This window comes from Rhinoraja longicauda, chromosome 4 (genome assembly GCF_053455715.1).
Source record: "Rhinoraja longicauda isolate Sanriku21f chromosome 4, sRhiLon1.1, whole genome shotgun sequence".
NCBI classification, from domain to species: Eukaryota; Metazoa; Chordata; class Chondrichthyes; order Rajiformes; family Arhynchobatidae; genus Rhinoraja; species Rhinoraja longicauda.
In genome coordinates this window covers 76,598,322-76,619,804 of record NC_135956.1, presented here as the reverse complement: position 1 = coordinate 76,619,804, position 21,483 = coordinate 76,598,322, and the positions used below count along the sequence as shown (strand labels likewise).

The following is a 21,483-nucleotide window of genomic DNA, read 5'->3' as shown; positions in this document are numbered from 1 at the left end:
TTTGTACATCTTCGTTTCACCGTGTAGAAATTACAGCTGTCTTTATACATAGTCCCCCCATTTCAGGCCACCATAATGTTTGGGACACATGCCTTCACAGGTGTTTGTAATTGCTCAAGTGTGTTTAAATGCCTCCTTAATGCAGGCATTACAGTTTGCCAAGAAGTATTTAAAAGAGCAACCACAGTTCTGGAAAAATGTTGTGCACAGATGAGACAAAGATTAACTTATATCAGAGTGATGGCAAGAGCAAAGTATGGAGGAGAGAAGGAACTGCCCAAGATCCAAAGCATACCACCTCATCTGTGAAACACGGTGGTGGGGGTGTTATAGCCTGGGCATGTATGGCTGCTGAAGGTACTGGCACACTTATCTTCATTGATGATACAACTGCTGATGGTAGTAGCATAATGAATTCTGATGTGTATAGATACATCGTATCTGCTCAAGTTCAAACAAATGCCTCAAAACTCATTGGCCGGCAGTTCATTCAACAGTAAGACAATGATCCCAAACATACTGCTAAAACAACAAAGCTAAAAATGGTCAATTCTTGAGTGGCCGTCAATCACCCGATCTGAACCCAATTGATCATGCCTTTTATATACTGAAGAGAAAACTGAAGGGGTCTAGCCCCCAAAACAAGCATAAGCTAAAGATGGCTGCAATACAGGCCTGGCAGAGCATCACCAGAGATGACACCCAGCAACTGGTGATGTCCATGAATCGCAGACTTCAAGTAGTCATTGCATGCAAAGAATATGCAACAAAATACTAAATTTTCATTTACGTGACATTGCTGTGTCCCAAACATTATGGTGCACTGAAATGGGGGGGACCATGTATAAACACTGCTTTAATTTCTACATGGTGAAACAAAGATGTATAAAAATGGCCTTTATTAAAATCTGACAATGTGCACTTTAACCACATGTGACTTTTTCTATTAAAAAATCTCAAATTGTGAAGCACAGAGGCAAATAAATAAATGATGGGTCTTTGTCCCAAACATTATGGAGGGCACTGTACCATAAATGACATTGCTGTGTGCCAAGCATTATGGTGCCCTGAAATGGGGGTACTGTGTATAAACACTGCTGTAATTTCTACATGGTGAAACCAAAATGTATAAAAATGGCCTTTATTGAAATTGGACAATGTGCACTTTAACCACATGTGATTTTTCTATTACAAATCTCAAATTCTAGAAGGATGAGAGGAGATCTTATCAAAACATATAAGATTATTAAGGGGTTGGACATGTTAGAGGCAGGAAACATGTTCCCAATGTTGGGGGAGTCCAGAACAAGGGGCCACAGTTTAAGAATAAGGGGTAGGCCATTTAGAACTGAGATGAGGAAAAACTTTTTCAGCCAGAGTTGTGAATCTGTGGAATTCTCTGCCTCAGAAGGCAGTGAAGGCCAATTCTCTGAATGCATTCAAGAGAGAGCTAGATAGAGCTCTTAAGGATAGCGGAGTCAGGGGGTATGGGGAGAAGGCAGGAACGGGGTTCTGATTGAGAATGATCAGCCATGATCACATTGAATGGCGGTGCTGGCTCGAAGGGCCAATGGCCTCTTCCTGCACCTATTGTCTATTGTCTATTATCTAAATTGTGGAGTACAGAGGCAAATAAATAAATAAATAGATAAATAAATAGATGTTATTTTTTGTCCAACTTAAACATGTTTCAATAAATAAGTCAATGATGGGTCTTTGTCCCAAACATTATGGAGGGCACTGTATACACGTTAAGTAAATGGGACCCATTTCAGTGCTCTTAGGAAAATATCACAATCAACTTTGGTATTTGCAGTCCCAGAATGGGGCACAGAAATTCTGCAAAAGGGTAGAAGGGATTGAGTTTCGCATTGGTAGTTTTTTTCATTCCAGAGCAATTTGAAGCAGATGGTAAAAGCTCTCAACAGAATTTGTCAGGGACTTCTTAATAAAATGCATATAATATTAAAATAGTGTATTTTACAAATGATTTCCATAAATAATGGGGATTCATCGCTCGTAGATTATTAATAGATGTAAGTGAAAGGGTTTAGTGAAAACAGTAATTCTCCTGGTAATTGTCTAGTTTTTTTTTTCCTTTTCCATTTTGATTTTCAACAGCCTTTTTTTGTGATAACCTCTCTCTTCCTTTCTTCCAGTTTTGCTTGTGCCACCTTTCACCTATCCATGCAGATTCTTTATTCTCGTTTTCCAGCAAATGGTAAGTGCCTCACATCCTTCCTTACCAAGGCTGAAGTGAACAAGCCTTGTGGCTCAGTTGTGTTGTGGAAATGCCCGAGTAATTTGATGAATGCTGCATTGGAACTACCCCAATACCAAAGTAATCATCAAACAGTAAAGCACACTGAGATGCCGACAACTACATTTACAAGCAAACACATATCTGTACGGCACCTTCAAACCATTGCACAAAATCAGTGATGTGCCGATGTAGGAGAATTGTTCTATTGTCGTTTACTATTCTGAACGTTAGTGAATTAACTAATTAAAAATGACGTATTCCAGAACCTGGAAGTCACCCTCACCAGATCTAACTTACCAAAGGTAGGCTGTCATACAATACATTTATTAGGATTTTATTTTTTGCCCAACTTAAGCACGTTTCGATTTCTAATGTAAAAGATGATCTTTCAAATCCCATCCTGTACTCACTGCTTCTACTTTCGGCATCTAGTAGCTGATCAAAGTCAGGAATATAATGTATAAACAGAAATCCATGTCAGTTTTTTTAATGATTTTGTTTTTTCTACCTATTGTTTTCCAAAGGGAAATAAACAGTTTCTGTATGATGTACAACCACCTGCTGATTGACTATAGCCTATTCCACACCATTATGATGAAGCAAATCCATTAGTGCAAAATATGCTGTTTATAACATATCCACAGGGCTCTGTGCCCTACGGAGAAGCCGGCGCGGGGTGAGGCCGCTGTCCTCGGGGACGGAGTCCCTCAAGGTTGGGTCGGTGCCCCGAGTTCGAGTCGGGCTGAGAACGAGGTCGGGTCGAGGACCAGGGTTGGGCCGAGGTCAGAGTCTCGAGGTCAGGCCGAGGTGGACAGGCCGCATCGCCGAGAACACAGGGAGTCCAGGCGTGGGGGGTCCACCGAGAATAAATAGGGATCCGCCGGGGGGGAAAAGAAGGAATGAGTACTTTTTGTAACTTTGTCGGGTCTTTTTGCCGACTCTTTTGTTCACTTTGTATGCAAAAACAAAGATATTCACTGTGCCCAGCTAGGTACAAGTGACAATAAAATATCATCGTCATTATCATCATCATATACAAAAAAATAGGAAATATTCAGCAAGTTAGATGACTGCCTAACCCAGTGAACATGCCCAGCAATTTGTGTTTACTGTTTAGATTTCTAATATTTTTCTTTTGTTATGCTCTTTAACTCTAGTGCTACAGATTCACATGTTCTTAAAGAAATAGTTAAAATTGAAGTATCAAATTGCCCTGGACCTTTCAAGTTATCTTTCAATTTCACAAAAATTGAGTCCTCCAGAATAATAAGGTCATAAATTAATGTTGAGTATGTGGATAACGGCTGCAAGGGACAGCTGCAATACTCCTTTAATATTATGTGGAAGGTCACTGTCCACCTGTCCTGAGGTCATACTGTTTGTTCCAATAGGGCCCCAGCACAGTTTTCTGTTTGGGGCCCAGCACCCTGCAATTTGCTATGGTTGTGAACAGCAAAGGCAGTCCATTAAACTCACAGAAACACTGTGGCAACCGCTGGATCTCCCAGACTGTCAAAGCTGCCAGTGGTGGAATCGATTGAACATATTTATGTTGCAGATTTTAGATTTAGATTTAGAGATACAGCGCAGAAACAGGCCCTTCGGCCCACCGGGTCCGCGCCGCCCAGCGATCCCCGCACATTAACACTATCCTACACCCACTAGGGACAATTTTTACATTTGCCCAGCCAATTAACCTACATACCTGTACGTCTTTGGAGTGTGGGAGGAAACCGAAGATCTCGGAGAAAACCCACGCAGGTCACGGGGAGAACGTACAAACTCCGTACAGACGGCGCCCGTAGTCAGGATTGAACCTGAGTCTCCGGCGCTGCATTTGCTGTAAGGCAGCAAATCTACTGCTGCGCCACCGTGCCACCCAATGAGTTGTACAAAACGCTGGTGAGGCCATACTTGGAAGTATTGCATTCAGTTGTGGTCACCGTCCTGTGGGATATACGTCATTAAACTGGAAAGAGTGCGAAGAAGCTTCCCAAGGATGTTGCCAGGACTCGAGCGGCTGAGTCATATGAAGAGGTTGGGCTAGGACATTATTCCTTAAAGAGTAGGAGACTGAGCGGTGATCTTGCATTGGTGTATAAAGCCATGAGTTGCGTATGTAGGGTGAATGTGCACAGTCTTTTTCCCAGTGAAGGGGGATCAAGAAGGAGAGGGCAGAGGTTCAAGGTAAGAGGAGAAAGACTTAAAGAAACCTGAGGGGCAACGTTTTTCCACACATTGGGTGGTATGTTTATGGTACGAGCTATGGGGTTAGAAGTGAGCACACCTCAGACAATTATGAGAAAAGAAAGACAAATTTTGCCTATCCCTTCGCTTAAGAAAATAATAATTTTTCCAGGTGCACAGGGTTTAGAAAAAATATGGAGGGGAAATTTGTCAGTTATTGACTATTTTCATATCATCCTAAGGATTCATGCATTTACTGTTTAGTATGCACTCTAGGTGGGTGTGCAAGGAACTGGGAATGTGAGCTCTTGGGCTCACATTTCATGTCTTGGAATATTGCTGGCTAGGTGCATTAGGCAAGCCTTCCGAGTAAAACAGGGCCTGTTTCTGGATGGATATACACCATAAGACAGCTGTAAAGGTGAAGACATGCAGGGAGGTTGATCAGTCAGGATGTTTAATGGTAAAGGGGTAAATAAGGGTAAATGCTGAGGCTCTATAAGGTGCAACAGTCTGTTCGAACTCCTTCCATCGGGCAGACGATACAAGGCCTTCTACACCCGCACCTCCAGACTCAGGAACAGCTTCATCCCCAGGGCCATAGCTGCTATGAACCGGTCCTGCTGAGCCGGATGGCCACAACGCATAGATCAACTTGCACTTTACCCTGTCCAAAACTGTTACTACTGTTTCGTTTCGTTGGGTTGCTGCTGTCTAAATTACTTAAATTATTGCATCGTATGGGAGGCGCATTCCCAATCTCGTTGTACCCCTGGGTACAATGACAATAAAGATATATTGTATTGTATTGTATTATTCACAAAATGCTGGAGTAACTCAGCAGGTCAGGCAGCATCTCAGGAGAGAAGGAATGGGTGACGTTTCGGGTCGAGACCCTTCTTCAGACTGATGTCAGGGGGGCGGGACAAAGGAAGGATATAGGTGGAGACAGGAAGATAGAGGGAGATCAGGGAAGGAGGAGGGGAAGAGAGGGACAGAGGAACTATCTAAAGTTGGAGAAGTCGATGTTCATACCACCGGTTAGTCGTAGAGTAGGAGGGCAGGAGAAATCACAGAGGGGGAGCAGCAAGAGAGCATGTTGCTAAACTCTCGTCGAAGAGAGGATGAGAACTATAAGGTGCTGGTCAGGCCACATTTGGAATATTGTGAGCAATTTTGGGCACTATATCTGAGGAAGGATGTGCTGGCTCTCAAGAGGCTCCAGAAGAGGTTTATAAGAATGATCCCAGAAATGAGTGAGTTAACACATGATGAGCGTTTGATAGCACTGGGCCTATATTCGCTAGAGTTTAGAAGAATGAGGGGGGTCCTCATTGAAACATACAGAATAGTGAAAGGCTTAGGTAGAGTGGATGTGGAGAGGATGTTTCCACTAGTGGGAGAATCTAGGACGAGAGGTCATAGCCTCAGAATTAAAGGATGTTCTTTTAGGAAGGAGATGAGGAGGAATTTTTTTAGTCAGATGGTGGTGAATCTGTGAAATATTTTGCCACAGACTGTGGAGGTAAAGTCAGTGTTTATATTTAAGGCAGAGATAGATAGATTCTTGATTAGTATAGGTGTCTGAGGTTATGGGGTGAAGGCAGGAGAATGGGGTTAGGAGGGAGAGATAGATCAGCAATGATTGAATGGCGGAGTTAACTTGATGGGCCGAATGGCCTAATTTTACTCCGAACACTTATGATCTTATGAAAAGCAGCCTCGACCGGAAGGTTTTGAACTGAGTAGCTTTGGAGAAGTGGAAAAATGTTCAAATATTCTTCCCTTCAGTTGATGATTGATCTTTTTATGGGGAGGGATTGCACTCAGCACAACATTGTATAGTATTTGCCTGGGGTGAGCATCCTCGATAAACTGCACTGTTCACTAACAGGATACATACGGAAGAAACAGTTTATTGTTTCCTTGAGGGTCAGAAATAAAAAAATCATAATTTACAAATTTTACAGATGACAGCAAACCAAGACAGTCAATAGTAAAGAAATTAACTACAAATTACAAATTGCAATTGCAAGATGAAAATCTATGTGTAGAATGAGCATGTAAATTGCAAATTAATTTCAATATAGGGAGAATAAGGAGGCAACTACTCATTGGAAATTACGGCGCAAATACCCAACTCCTTAAAAATAATGGTACAGATCACGAAAGTCAGCTTATTCCTAATTCAAAATTCTGGAAATTATGGTAACCATGCAATAACACGGTTGGATGACATTTTGAGTACAGTGCAAATTTCTAGTTTCTATTTTTAAAGTAAGGCTGCAGAGAAACTGAAGAAAGAGCAAAGTAAAATATATGGATAATAAAAGAAACCCTTTTGTGATCAAACTATACATTTGAAGAATGTTGCATGGTCTCACAAAAAAAAACCCTGTCATTATTTTCTCTGATATTCTTGAATTTAGTTTTTCTGAAAGGATGAATGGTGAAAGGATTACATTTGCACTTACTATATTCATTCTGCCACTTTTTAATTAGGTCTACTTCCTTGCTGCAATTACTTGAAAACCGGAATTTCTGGCGCTCGGTATTATCCCAAGTCAATGATTTATATTGTAAATAATCCAGTTGGATTTTCGGTTCGGTGTGACTATGCTTCAAGATCAACAGTGTTTTTCTAGCAATTGTATAGGTATGTTTCTCCTTGGGCACTAGGGATAGCAATTATACGGCCATAATGAATGTTTCAGCATGTTGGAGCATGAAACAGAGAGATCATTAAAATACTTCCAGCAGTTACGTTATTTAATTAGTTTCAATTCCTGGGACTTAGTTTGGCCATTTTACCTCTGAGTCAGAAGGGCATGGGTTTAAATCCCACTCTATAGTCTTAAGGCACAATATAATCTGACGATCTACTGCAATGTTGATAGAAAATGAGAATCGCCATCATTTTGCAAGGAAAATCAGTCTTTTACCTCCAAACATGCACAAAATCTGAAAGTGGCTCTGCTCCCACTTGGACAAATTCCACAACCTACTGCAACGTTTGGAGGGGCTATCTCATTGATTTAAACATGTACAGACAGGCAGTTATCGCAGCAGATGTAAACTTTGAAGAATCTGCAGGTGTTGAGTTGATTTTGAGTTGACTCATTGCCCGCCATCTCAAATCTCAGGATCTGTGGAATCCACCTCTCTATACACCCATGATTCTCACATGATCAATATGGACCTGAGGTGCCACTTCAACATTTGTTTTTGACTTTTCAACTTGTAGTCCATTGAAATTTCCCACTCATGGTTAGAATTCTAACCATGGTGGTTAGAATTGTAGTCAGTTTCAGATTTTGTTATTTATTGGGCTACCCTGCACCGCTCCTTATATCACTTTTAACATATAGGAAAATGTTCTTACTTACAAGCTGCACAGGCGTCAGGGACTGCTTGTTCAGGGGAATGCGACATCTGTGTTCCATTATCAGACTCTTCCATTAAACTATCTCCCTGGAATCTAGGCAAAACAGTACAACTATTTACTAATGGTATTCTGAGTACTGCAGTGCTTTAGAAACTTAGAAGAACTAATATCTGGAGAAACCACTGTACCCTAAAACAAGTTGCCTTGAAAAAGTGAATACAATTATTTTGATCAGTGACAAATTATATACTGTGCCCTCCATAATGTTTGGGACAAAGACCCATCATTTATTTATTTGCCTCTGTACTCCACAATTTGAGATTTGTAATAGAAAAAAAATCACATGTGCACGTTGTCAGATTTTAATAAAGGCCATTTTTATATATTTTGGTTTCACCATGTAGAAATTGCAGCTGTGTTTATACATAGTCCCCCCATTTCAGGGCACCATAATGTTTGGGACACATGGCTTCACAGGTGTTTGGAATTGCTCAGGTGCGTAATAATTGCCTCCTTAATGCAGGTATAAGAGAGCACCTCATCTTTCCTCCAGTCTAACCATTACCTTTGGAAACTTTTATTGCTGTTTATTAACATGAGGACCAAAGTTGTGCCAATGAAAGTCAAAGAAGCCATTATGAGACTGAGAATCAAGAATAAAACTGTTAGAGACATCAGCCAAACGTTAGGCTTAACAAAATCAACTGTTTGGAACATCATTAAGAAGAAAGAGAACACTGGTGAGCTTACTAATCGCATAGGGACTGGCAGGCCAAGGAAGACCTCCACAGCTGATGACAGAAGAATTCTCTCTATAATAGAGAAATACCCACAAACACCTGTTTGACAGGTCAGAAACACTCTTCAGGAGTCAGGTGTAGATTTGTCAATGACCACTGTCTGCAGAAGACTTCATAAACAGAAATACCGAGGCTATACTGCAAGATGCAAACCACTGGTTAGCCACAAAAATAGGATGGTCGGGTTACAGTTTGCCAAGAAGTACTTAAAAGAGCAACCACAGTTCTGGAAAAAGGTCTTGTGGGCAGATGAGATGAAGGTTAACTTATATCAGAGTGATGGCAAGAGCAAAGTATGGAGGAGAGAAGGAACTGCCCAAGATCCAAAGCATACCACCTCATCTGTGAAACACGGCGGTGGGGGTGCTATGGCCTGGGCATGTATGGCTGCTGAAGGTACTGGCTCACTTATCTTCATTGATGATACAACTGCTGATGGTAATAGCATAATGAATTCTGAAGTGTAGAGACACATCCTATCTGCTCAAGTTCAAACAAATGCGTCAAAACTCATTGGCCAGCGATTCATTCTACAGTAAGACAATGATCCCAAACATACTGCTAAAGCAACAAAGGAGTTTTTCAAAGCTAAAAAATGGTCAATTCTTGAGTGACCAAGTCAATCACCCAATCTAAACCCAATTGAGCATGCCTTTTATATGCTGAAGAGAAAACCTATGGCCCAAACAAGTATAAGCTAAAGGTGGCTGCAATACAGGCCTGGCAGAGCATCACCAGAGAAGACACCCAGCAACTGGCGATGTCCATGAATCACAGACTTCAAGCAGACATTGCATGCAAAGGATATGCAACAAAATACTAAACATGACTACTTTCATTGACATGACATTGCTGCGTCCCAAACATTATGGTGCCCTGAAATGGGGGGACTATGTAAAAACACTGCTGTAATTTCTACATGGTGAAATGAAGATGTATAAAAATGGCCTTTATTAAAATCTGACAATGTGCACTTTAACCACCTATGAAAAAATCTCAAATTGTGAAGCACAGAGGCAAATAAATAAACAATGGGTCTTTGTCCCAAACATTATGGAGGGCACTGTACCATTCCAATTTATTTTCAATTAAGTTTAGAAATTCATGTAAAAATATTGCAAGAAACTAAATCTCACATGGGCAGATTGATCATTATTTTATAGTAATCTGAATTCAGAGAAGATTTTCATGTAATAATGATTTGCGTACATTTGAACTAAATACAGTATAAACCCTCATTATGACAGACCACACGGGGGAGTGGGTTTCCATAATTACCGATTGTCCGTTATAACCCAATAAGAGGGTTAATATGTACAGTGCTGTTGGAAAAACAACCAATAAACATACAGTACACCATAAACAGTAAAGGACACAAAATACACAATACCTTGGGATGGCACAGTGGTGCCACGGTAGAGTTGCCACCTTACATCATCAGAGACCAGAGTTTGACCTGATATCAGGTGCTCCCTCTGGCAGTATGACATTAGACAATAGACAATAGACAATAGGTGCAGGAGGAGGCCATACGGTCCTTCAAGCCAGCACCGCCATTCAATGTGATCATGGCTGATCATTCTCAATCAGTACCCCGTTCCTGCCTTCTCCCCATACCCCCTGACTCCACTATCCTTAAGAGCTCTATCTAGCTCTCTCTTGGATGCATTCAGAGAATTGGCCTCCACTGCCTTCTGAGGCAGAGAATTCCACAGATTCACAACTCTCTGACTGAAAAAGTTTTTCCTCATCTCCGTTCTAAATGGCCTACCCCTTATTCTTAAATAAGAGTTTCCTCCAGGTGCTCGGGTTTCCTCCGCATTGCGGAGACGTGCAGGATGTGCTTTGGTTGGTTTCTGTGGGTTGTGCGGGTCGCTGGTGGAGCAGCCACTTCGTGGCGCGGGTTTGACGCTGGCCTCAGGTGCTCCATGTGGCTGCCTGGATTTCCTCCGGGTGCTCCGGTTCTATCCTACACACTGTGAGTTTTCCCCAGTGTTTGGGGTGGAGCTGATGTGCTGGGGAGCCTGGGGTCGGGGTTGGGTCGGCCCGTCGGGGAACATTCACCGTCCGGCGCGGCCTGAAATAGGCCGCAGGATTTTCTCTGCCCGGCGGGGGCTTCAATGTCGAGAGCCACGACCGCCCCGACGTGCAGCGGCAGCGTCTTCGCCCGCCCCGGATCGCGGCGCTTGAGTCGGCCCGCTGTGGACCTTTCACTGTCCGGCGCGGCCTGGAACGTGGCAACTTCAACAGCCTGACCGCGGGAGAAGACGGCAGGGGAAGAGAAAAGACATTCTGGCCTTCCATCACAGTGAGGAGGTGACTGGAGGAGACTCACTGTGATGGATGTTTCTTTTTTTTTTGTTTTGTGTTGATTTGTGATTGTGTGTGAAATTGCTTATTTTTATTGCTCTTATTGCTGGACTGTGGGTGACCTTTCATTTCACTGCACATCTTGTATGTGTATGTGACAAATAAACTTGTCTTGACTTGTGGGGTGGCGGCTCTGCTGACTGTTCGTGGGGTTCAAGGAGGCCAGTTGTGCTGCAGGCCTGCACGTCTTTGTGGCGGGGGATGGGGTGGGGGTGGGGGGGAGACTCCTGGGGAAACCCCGGTGTCACAATGTCTTTGTCTTTGCAACGTGGGAGGAAAGACAGAACCATCCTACACACTGCGAATTGTACCTAGTGTATCTGATAGAACGAGTGCAAGGATGATCGTTGGTCAGCATGGACTCAGTGTTTCCACACTGTATTACAAAACTAAACTAAGCAAAAATTCGTTCAAAAACACCAATCCCTCTATCCACCTAGTAGTCATTCCTGAAACAATGATTTATTCACAAAATGTTGGAGTAACTCAGCAGGTCAGGCAGCATCACAGGAGAGAAGGAATGGGTGACGTTTCGGGTCAAGGCCCTTCTTCAGACTGAACTCGGTCTACAACACATTCGTTAAAATCCGTTAAAAGAGGTCCAATAAAATGTGGGTTTACTGCACTAGGTTTTGTTGCAACAATAATTCAACAAAGTATAACATCAATTAACTTTCCAGCAATCCTTTTTGCAAATACTTAGGTTCTCAACAGCTGAACATATTTCTTCAATGTTAGTTAAACTGTGCATTCATGGAAATCATTCACTTACATTTTTAAACGACAAGGAATGGCAATAGTTTTATTGTAATCACAAACACAAAATATGAGCAATATGATAATCACAGGCAAAAGAGTGGATGGTCCATGCCTAAAATCACAGCCATCTTTTCAAGCTCGGCTCAGCTCTACATTAATAGAGTATTGGTTGTTGATTAACAAGATAATCATTGAAGGCCCTCCAAGAGTCAAGAGTGCTTTATTGTCTGCAAGAACATCAGCCAGTTGGTCCACGACCAGGTATACCATCAGGTCCAGACGCTCTCCGAGTGTTCATCCCCCAGAAGGATTTTGTGACCAACCTCTGTGACTGAGATTGTAATACCATCAGAGGCTACTGGGACCTGGGGAGGCACATCAGCGTGCCGATGATATCCAGCTCCTCATCTCCACCAAGTCAGCTCCACCACCACACACCCTACACTGACAAACTGCATCACTGAAATAAAATCTTGGCTTCAATCAAATTTCCTCAAACTCAACTGCAACAAATCTGAAATCATCATCATTGGTCCAAAAACGCTCACCAAATCCACCCAAAACTTCATCCTCAATATTGATGGTCTCCCAGTATCCACCTCCCCTCACATCCGGAATCTTGGAATCATCTTTGATCAAACCCTCTCCTTCGACAAACACATCAAACACATCACAAAGACAGCCTTCTTCCACCTCAAAAACATTGCCCGTCTCCGTCCATGCCTCTCCTCCACAGCTGCAGAAACCCTCATCCACGCCTTCATCACCTCCCGTCTGGACTACTGCAACAGCCACTATGGTGCACCCTCAAAAATCATCAGTAAACTTCAATACATTCAAAACTCCGCTGCCCGTCTACTCACCCACACCCCGATCCGTGACCATATCACCCCCGTCCTTTACAAACTCCACTGGCTCCCCATCCCCCAGAGAATCCAGTACAAAATCCTCCTCATGACCTACAAAGCCATCCATAACCTGGCCCCATCCTACCTGACCGACCTCCTCCACAGGCACACCTGCACCCTCCACTCTGCTGCTGCCAATCTCCTATCCCCCCACATCCGGACCAAACTCAGATCCTGGGGGGACAGGGCTTTCTCCATCGCTGCTCCCACCCTATGGAACTCACTACCTCAAACCGTCAGAGACTCCTCCACACTCACCACATTCAAAACATCACTGAAGTCTCACCTATTCAGTACTGCCTTCAACCACTGAAGGTCACCCACCTTCTGTCTCCTTTCTCTGTTCGTTTACTTATTTATCTATTTATTCACTTCCCTATGTTCTCTAAATCCCTGTAAAGCGTCTTTGAGTATATGAAAAGCGCTATATAAATGTAATGTATTATTATTATTATTATTAAAGCATGCATAGAATGCATTGAGCTCACCCAGTTCTAGACTCCAGAAACAATTAGTATCCAGCTCAAAAAGAAGTCAGTTTATGTTGTGGGCTATTGCAAGATTCCCTTCTCTCACCCAAAAGCCGGCCAATTTCGTGGACCAACTTTCACCATAATGAAATTGCCGTACCACATTTTGGCTACAACATCCCCAGCAAATTAAGCAGTGTGGCCCGAAACCATACCACTGCCCTGTGAGTGAACTGTGGCTGACCCATGATGGTTAAAGAATGTATGAAATAGCAATTACATTCAAAGCACTCTTACTTGTGCCCCTTGACCTCCATCCCATTCAGTCAACAGGCCACATGTTTCCTCGTCACTTGGATTCTGCAGAGATACAGGTGGGGTGGTCGTCTTGAGTCTTGGAATGCGGAGTATGTCAGTCATGAATATCTCAGCAATCAGAAAAAGGTTTGGGCATGTTTGGTAGTTGCATCACACACAATTGGTAGGAAAGAAAGTATAAAGCTTCATTTTGTGAATAAATCGATTTGTACCAGCATCTGCAGTTATTTTCTTATATAAAGCTTCATTATGGCTGAGATTGTTCAGGTTTGAAGCTGACCCTGAGTGCTGTGTGAGTGTATGTCTGGAGTTTCCACATTCTCCCTCTGACCATATGGATGTTCCAGTTTCTTCCGCTTTCGGCCCAACTTGCACACACCGACCAACATGCCCCATCGACACTAGTCCCACTTGCCTGCGTTTGGTCCATGTCCCTCTAAACCTGTCCTATCCATGTATCTGTTTGATTGCTTCTTAAATGTTTCAATCATGCCTGCCTCAACTACCTCCCACAGCAGTTCGTTCCATACAGCCACCACCCTTTGTGTGAAAACTTACCCCTGAAGTTCCTATTAAATCTTTCCCCCATCAACTTCAACCTATGCCCTCTGGTTCCTGATTCCCTTACTCTGGGACTATGTGTATTTACCCAATCTACTTCCCTCTTGATTTTATATACCTCTATAAGATCACCCCTCATCCTCCTGCGCTCCAGGGAATAGAGTCCAAGCCTGTTCAATCTCTCCCTATGGCTGAGACTCTCGAGTCCTGGCAACATACTTGTAAATTTTCTCTGTACCCTTTCCAACTTGACATCTTCCCGATAACATGGTGCCCAGAACTGAACACAACACTCTAAATGCAGCCTCACCAACATCTTGTATAACTGTAGCATGACCGCCCAACCTCAATACTCTGACTGATGAAGGCCAATGTGCCAAAAGCCTTTTTGACCATCCCGTCTACCTGTGATGTCACCTTCATGGAACTATGCACCTGTACTCCAAGATCCCTCTGCTCTACAACACTCCCCAGAGGCCTACCATTCACTGTGTTGATCCTGCCCAGGTTAGAATTTCCAAAATGCAACACCTCACATTTCTCTGTATTAAATTCCATTAAGCATTCCTCAGCCCACCTGGCCAACCAATCAAGATCTTGCTACAATTTTTGACAACCATCTTCACTATCTGCAATGCCACTCACTTTTATTTAATCTGCAAACTTGCTAATCTTTCCATGTACATTCTCATCCAAATCATTGATATATATATGACAATATATATCAACGATTTGAATGAGAATGTACATGGGCCCAACACTGAACCCTGAGGCACACCACTAGTCATAGGCCTCTAATCTGAGAAGCAACCTTTCACCATCACCCTCTGCTTCCTTCCATGAAGCCAATTTTCCATCTGTTCAACTATCTTTCCTTGGATCCCATGCGATCATAATTTAAAAGCTTCTGTCAGGTCTCCTCTCAGTCTCCAACACTCCAGAAAAAATGATTCAAGTTTATCCAACCTCTTCTTTTTACTAATGCCGTCTAATCCACGTATCATTCTGGTACGCATTCTTTGCACCTCCCCATGCCTCCACGTCCTTCCTGTAATGGACAACCAAAACAACACACAATACTCCAAATGTGGCCTAACCAGTGTTTTATAAAGCTGCAAAGTGAGCTTAATGCCCTGGGTGATAAAGGCTAGCATACTACATGCCCTTTTACCTCTCTCTACTTGTGTTACTTCTTTCAGGGAGCTATAGACTTGGACTCTAACCCCTATGTACATCACTGCTCCTAAGGATCCTGCCATGAACTGTATAGTCCCCTATGGAACAGTGCCACTGGCACTGTTCCAACCAGTTTCAAGCACGCGGTGGTCCAGCCCCTACTGAAAAAACCTAACCTAGACCCCACCTTGCCTAGCAACTACAGACCCATTTCCAAACTGCCATTCCTGTCAAAAGTCCTTGAAAAGGCAATTCTAAACCAATTAGTGCCCTACCTGCACCAAAACACCATCCTGGAAAGTTTCCAGTCAGGTTTCAGAGCCCACCACAGCACAGAGTCTGCCTTGTTGAAGGTACACAACGACCTGCTTCTCGCCATCGACACCGGCGACTGTGCAATCCTGCTCCTTCTCGACCTCAGCGCAGCGTTCGATACAGTGGTCCACACCATCCTTATTGACCGTCTCCGGTAAGCGGTTGGCATTGATGGCACTGCCCTGAGCTGGTTCGCTTCGTACCTCAAAGATAGGAGTTTCGCCATCAACATAGGCAGTTATTCCTCTGCTCCAGCTAGCCTCTCCTGCGGAGTTCCACAAGGCTCCATCCTAGGCCCCATTCTCTTCTCTCTATACATGCTCCCCCTTGGCCAAATCATTCAAAGGCACGGCATTTCTTTCCACTGCTATGCCGATGACACTCAGCTTTACCTCCCCCTGAAACCCAACAACCAGTCAAATTTAAACAGCCTCTTACACTGCCTTGAGGACATAAAATGTTGGATGGCACAGAACTTCCTCCAATTAAATGAGAGCAAGTCTGAGGTCATCCTATTCGGCCCCCCCCGACTCCATCAAATTGATAACAGGCAGTCTTGGAAGTCTATCCTGCCTAGTCAAACCGCATGTCAAAAACCTCGGCATGATATTTGACTCTGCATTAAAATTTGATAAGCAAGTCAACGCTGTGGTAAAAGCCTGCTTCTTCCAACTTCGAACCATAGCTAAAATCAAACCTTTCCTCCAATTCGACGACACAGAAAAAATCATTCACGCTTTCATTTCCTCCCGCCTAGACTACTGCAACTCCCTATACACTGGGATCAGCCAATCTTCCCTGTCCCGCCTGCAACTGGTCCAAAACGCCGCAGCGAGACTCCTGACGGGTACCCGTAAAAGGGACCACATCACCCCGATTCTGGCCTCTCTCCACTGGCTCCCTGTACGGTACAGAATCAACTTCAAGCTCCTCCTATTCACGTATAAAGCCCTAAATGGACACTCCCCCCCCTACATCAAAAATCTTCTAACCCCCCTCTCTAACTCCAGGTCCCTCAGGTCGGCCGACTTGGGGCTACTCACTATCCCGCGGTCTAGGCTTAAGCTCAGGGGTGACCGCGCTTTTGCGGTTGCAGCTCCTAGACTGTGGAACAGCATCCCTCTCCCCATCAGAACTGCCCCCTCCATCGACTCCTTTAAGTCCAGGCTCAAAACCTATTTCTACTCCCTAGTGTTTGAGGCTCATTGAGGAGGCGTTGTGAACTGTTTGCGTGCTACTGTATGTTTCTTTTTTTTTTCCATTGGAACCTAATCAGATGTACAGCACTTTGGTCAACGTGGGTTGTTTTTAAATGTGCTATACAAATAAAATTGACTTGACTTGACTATATGTAACCTCTCTCTTTACCATGGATGTCCAGTCCCTTTACACCTCCATTCCTCACTTGGAGGGTCTCAACGACCTCTGTTCTTCCTTGAACAAAGAACCAATCAATTTCCCTTTATTATCACTTTCCCCTGCCTAGCAGAACCTGTCCTCATCTTCAACAACTTCTCTTTTGACTCCTCTTGCTTTCTCCAAGTTAAAGGTGTAGCCATGGGCACTCACATTGGACCCAAGCCATGCCTGCCTTTTTGTTAGTTACATCGAACAGTCCTTGTTTCAGACATACACTGGTCCTATCCCCCAACTCTTTCTCTACTACTTCAACGACTGGATTGGGGCTACCTCCTGTATCCGTGTAGAACTCATGGACTTAATTAACTTCATCAGTAACTTCAACCCTGGCCTCAAATTCACCTGGACTATCTCTAACACCTCTCTCCCCTTACTTGATCTCACCATCTCTATCACAGGTGAGACTATCGACCGACATCCACTACAAACCTACTAACTCCCCCAGTTATGTGGAGTACACTTCTTCCCATCCTGACTCTTGCAAAGATCTTATCCCCTGCTCTCAATTCCTCTCTCTCCGCAGCATCTGCTCCCAACATGAGGTTTTCCATTCAAGGACATCAGAGATGTTCTCATTCTTTGGTGAATGTGGTCCCCCCCCCCCCCCCCCCCTTCTATCATAGATGGGTCTTCACACATGTCCCCTCTATGTCCTGTAGTTCCGCTCTCGCTCCCCTCCCCCCCAGATGCAACAAGGACAGAGTTCACCTGGTCCTCACCTTTCACCCCACCAGCCTCTGTATCTAACACATCATCCTCCATCATTTCCATCACCTTCAACGTGATCCCACCACTAATCACATAGAAACATAGCAAAATAGGTGCAGGAGGAGGCCATTTGGCCCTTCGAGCCAGCACCGCCATTCATTGTGATCATGGCTGATCATCTACAATCAGTAACGTGTGCCTACCTTCTCCCCAAATCCCTTGATTCCAGTAGCCCCTGGAGCTCTGTCTAACTCTCTTTTCAATTCATCCAGTGAATTGGCCTCCACTGCCTTCTGTGGCAGATAATTTCACAAATTCACAACTCACTGGGTGAAAAGGTTTCTTCTCAGCTCTGTTTTAAATGGCCTCCCCTTTATTCTTAGACTGTGGCCCCTGGTTCTGGACTCCCCAATCATTGGGAAAATTCCCATCTGTATCCCTCTCCGCCATCCGCAGAGACCGCTCCCTCCACAACTGTTTGGTTCATTCATCTCTTCCCACCCAAAACCAGAAAGTGTTCCCGACATCTGTCTTTCTTTGAGAGAAAGAATTGTATTCATAAAGCTAAACATGTGTTTTACAGCAGATGTCCAGCACTTTACAACCGGATTCCAGATACACCAACTAATTCATGACTTCAATCCATTTTCACTTAAAACCATGGACGGTTCAATGTGAAAATCCCTTCAGGAAATTGCAGTGCACTCCTCCGTGTCTGAGACACTCTTACACGAAGAGGTTGCCATGTGTGTGGCTCCTGGCATCCAACACGAGATGGTTGATGCTGCCAATCCCACAAATTAGTGCAAATAAACACTTTGCAATCCCTGTACACCTTGGGCTCCGGAAAAGGCTCCAACAAAGTTTAATCATTTTAGTGTGAACGATCTTCACTTACAAATGATGGTCATTAAACTCTGTCTATATGCAGAAGCAGAGAGCTCTCTTAAAAAAAAATTAAACAGTAAAACAAAATTGATTAGTACAGGTGTCAGTGGTTATGGGGAGAAGGCAGGAGAATGGGAATCGGAGGGAGAGATAGATCAGCCATGATTGAATGGCAGAGTAGACTTGACGGGCCGAATGGCCTAATTCTATTCCTATCCCTTATGACCTTATGACCTAAAATATGGTTTAATCTTTCATTTCTGCCCTTTGAAAATAAAATTGGAAATTTTAAACCAATGAGACTAAATGTTTTCAACTGTCTGAATAAGGAAGTGCTGGGAAACAGGCTGGCTGTTTGCAAGTGACCTGTATCTCCAGCACCAATTATCAGCCTCTGGCATCAGTCTTCAACAGAGCATGAATTGCAAAAACTAAACAGCATATTAAATCAAAATTCAAATCAGCTTGCTACTGTATGAAGCAGGAAGAATAAACCATTCAACCAAAGATCACTGATATAGAGATAAGTGGAAAAAATATACAGAATTTGAACAAGGAAAATTATTTTGCAATAGATTTGCTTGGGTGCATCAGAGGAAGTCTAGGATACAATGTTGCAAATGTTTTGAAATTTGCAGAACAAATGATTTTTTACATGACCATTAATAACAGGATGGGGATGCTATTTGCGATATGAAAATGAACTCAAATTTTAGGACGTTAGACAACTGGGAAATCCCTCCTGCATTTAAAATGCGACATCTGTCTTTAGCAACATTGACCTTCCTTGGACTGAACTTCCTGGCTGTGATTGTCAGTTTTGAAGGGAATTCCAGAACCGTTCAGACTGAAGTCAAGTCCCAGACCTAAGCCCCAGTCCCAGTTCGGCGATTTTTTAGGCGACCACAGGCGACTAGGCTGTCCCCACACGGTCGCTGGGGTGTCGTTGGGCATGGTCGTGAGTAGTCTCCAAAGAGTCGTAGCGTTTTTCTGGTCGCCGCTGGATTTTGCGAAGGCGTAAAAATGTTCGGCGACTGTTGGTTTGCCGCCAATGAGCGTAGCTTGACGTCTCCTGATGTGGGCGCTGTCGTAGGTTGTCGCCAGGTGACGTAGGTTGTCGCTGGTGCTGACTTCGGCAAATTCCAAGTGTGGACTTGATCTGATCATCCATCAGTGTAATATGTCGGGCGGCACGGTAGCACAGCGGTAGAGTTGCTGCTTTACAGCGAATGCAGCGCCGGAGACTCAGGTTCGATCCTGACTACGGGTGCTGCACTGTAAGGAGTTTGTACGTTCTCCCCGTGACCTGCGTGGGTTTTCTCCGAGATCTTCGGTTTCCTCCCACACTCCAAAGACGTACAGGTATGTAGGTTAATTGGCTGGGTAAAATGTAAAAAATTGTCCCTAGTGGGTGTAGGATAGTGTTAATGTACGGGGATCGCTGGGCGGCACGGACTTGGAGGGCCGAAAAGGCCTGTTTCCGGCTGTATATATATGATATGATATGATATGATATGTCCATAAATGATGTTAGGTTTTGTATGTTTTTGCACGTGTATTCTGCTTCAAGTTGGAATTTTAAAGTTTGAAGTTTTATTGAAATTTATTGAAGTTTATTACACTGTTTTTGTATGCAATGTTGTATGTTCTTATCAACCTTTTAAAAAAATTTGTTTTTATGTCAATAAAGGAAATTCTTGTCATTTTGACGGAAAATTGATGTATGAAGTTATTGTATTTCAGAGTAGTTTCTCATGGCATCACTTACAAATAGTCATGATGCAGAATGATTGGAAACCCTATCGTACACCCCCTTTTATAGGGAAAGTGGGTGAAACGTGAATTGTCTTCAGTCTTCAGGGTCATAGCTTGTCGTAGCTTGTCGCGGGTGGACATAGGTTGACTTCGGTTGTCGCAGGTTGTCACCTGTGTGGTCGTAGGTGCGGTCGTAGGTGGACATCCTACTCGCGATGATTAGGTCGCCGGTTGTCGGTAGCATGTCGTAGCTTGACGTCGACTAGATCGTAGACATTGTCGTAGGGGGGTTGAGTCGCCGGTTTTTCGGCGACCTGCTACGACTATGACAGTTGCCAGCAGTCGCCTTTAAAAATGCCTAACTGGGACAGGGCCTTTAGAGATCCTGCCAGCCTCAGCCTTATTGACAGACTTCACCCAACCCATCACTCCTTCCCATTGCAGGACTCCATCCAAGTCTTGTTTAGTTTAGTTTATTATTGTCACGTGTACCGAGGTACAGTGAAAAGCTTTCTCTAGTTGGTGAAAGGATGGTTCAGTTGCCTGCTAACAGCTGGGAAGAAACTGTCCCTGAATCTGGAAGTGTGCATTTTCACACTTCTGTACCTCTTGCCTGATGGGAGAAGGGAGAAGAGGATGGCCGGAATGAGACTCGTTCCTGATTATACTGGTGGCCTTGCCAAGCCAGCGTGATGGAATCAATGGAAGGGAGGTTGGTTTATGCGATGGTCTGGGCTGCATCCACAATCCTTTGCAATTTCTTACTGTCTTGGAATGGAGCTGTTCTCAAACCAAGCTGTTATGCATCCTGACAAAAATACTTTCTATGGTGCATCTGTAGAGGTTGGTGAGAGTTGTTGCAGACATGCCAAACTTCCTCAGCCTTCTAACGCAGAAGAGGAATTGGTGGGCTTTCTTAGCCGTTGCTTCGTTATGGCTAATCCAGTACAAGTTGCTGGTGATATTTACTCAGCGGAACTTAAAGCTTTCAACCATCTCTACTTTGGCGGTGTCAAGGTATATCGACTATCTCCTTTGTCTTGCTGACATTGAGAGAAAGGTTGTTGTCTTGACACCAGGTTACGAGGTTCACACTCCCTATTAGGTCACTCAAGGGGCATGACCTCTGCAGCATGCTGCTAGAGGTTAAAAAGTTGTCAAGATTTGCTATCTTATTCTTTAACTTTGATGTCTTGTTGTA

General features: G+C 43.8%; 1 protein-coding gene across 7 annotated transcripts in view; it reads right to left on the bottom strand.

The window, feature by feature from the left end:
* c4h8orf34 (chromosome 4 C8orf34 homolog) overlaps nt 1-21,483 on the bottom strand; it is a 218,012-nt gene that overhangs the window by 51,469 nt on the left and 145,060 nt on the right. For all 7 annotated transcript variants that reach the window (XR_013547187.1, XM_078398121.1, XM_078398120.1 and 4 more), the window contains exon 9: nt 7,837-7,928. Coding sequence is in view for 6 of the 7 variants with exons in the window: in XM_078398121.1 (XP_078254247.1) it covers nt 7,837-7,928 (92 nt within the window). In the remaining variant the exon portion in view is untranslated. The remainder of the gene's footprint in view (nt 1-7,836; nt 7,929-21,483) is intronic.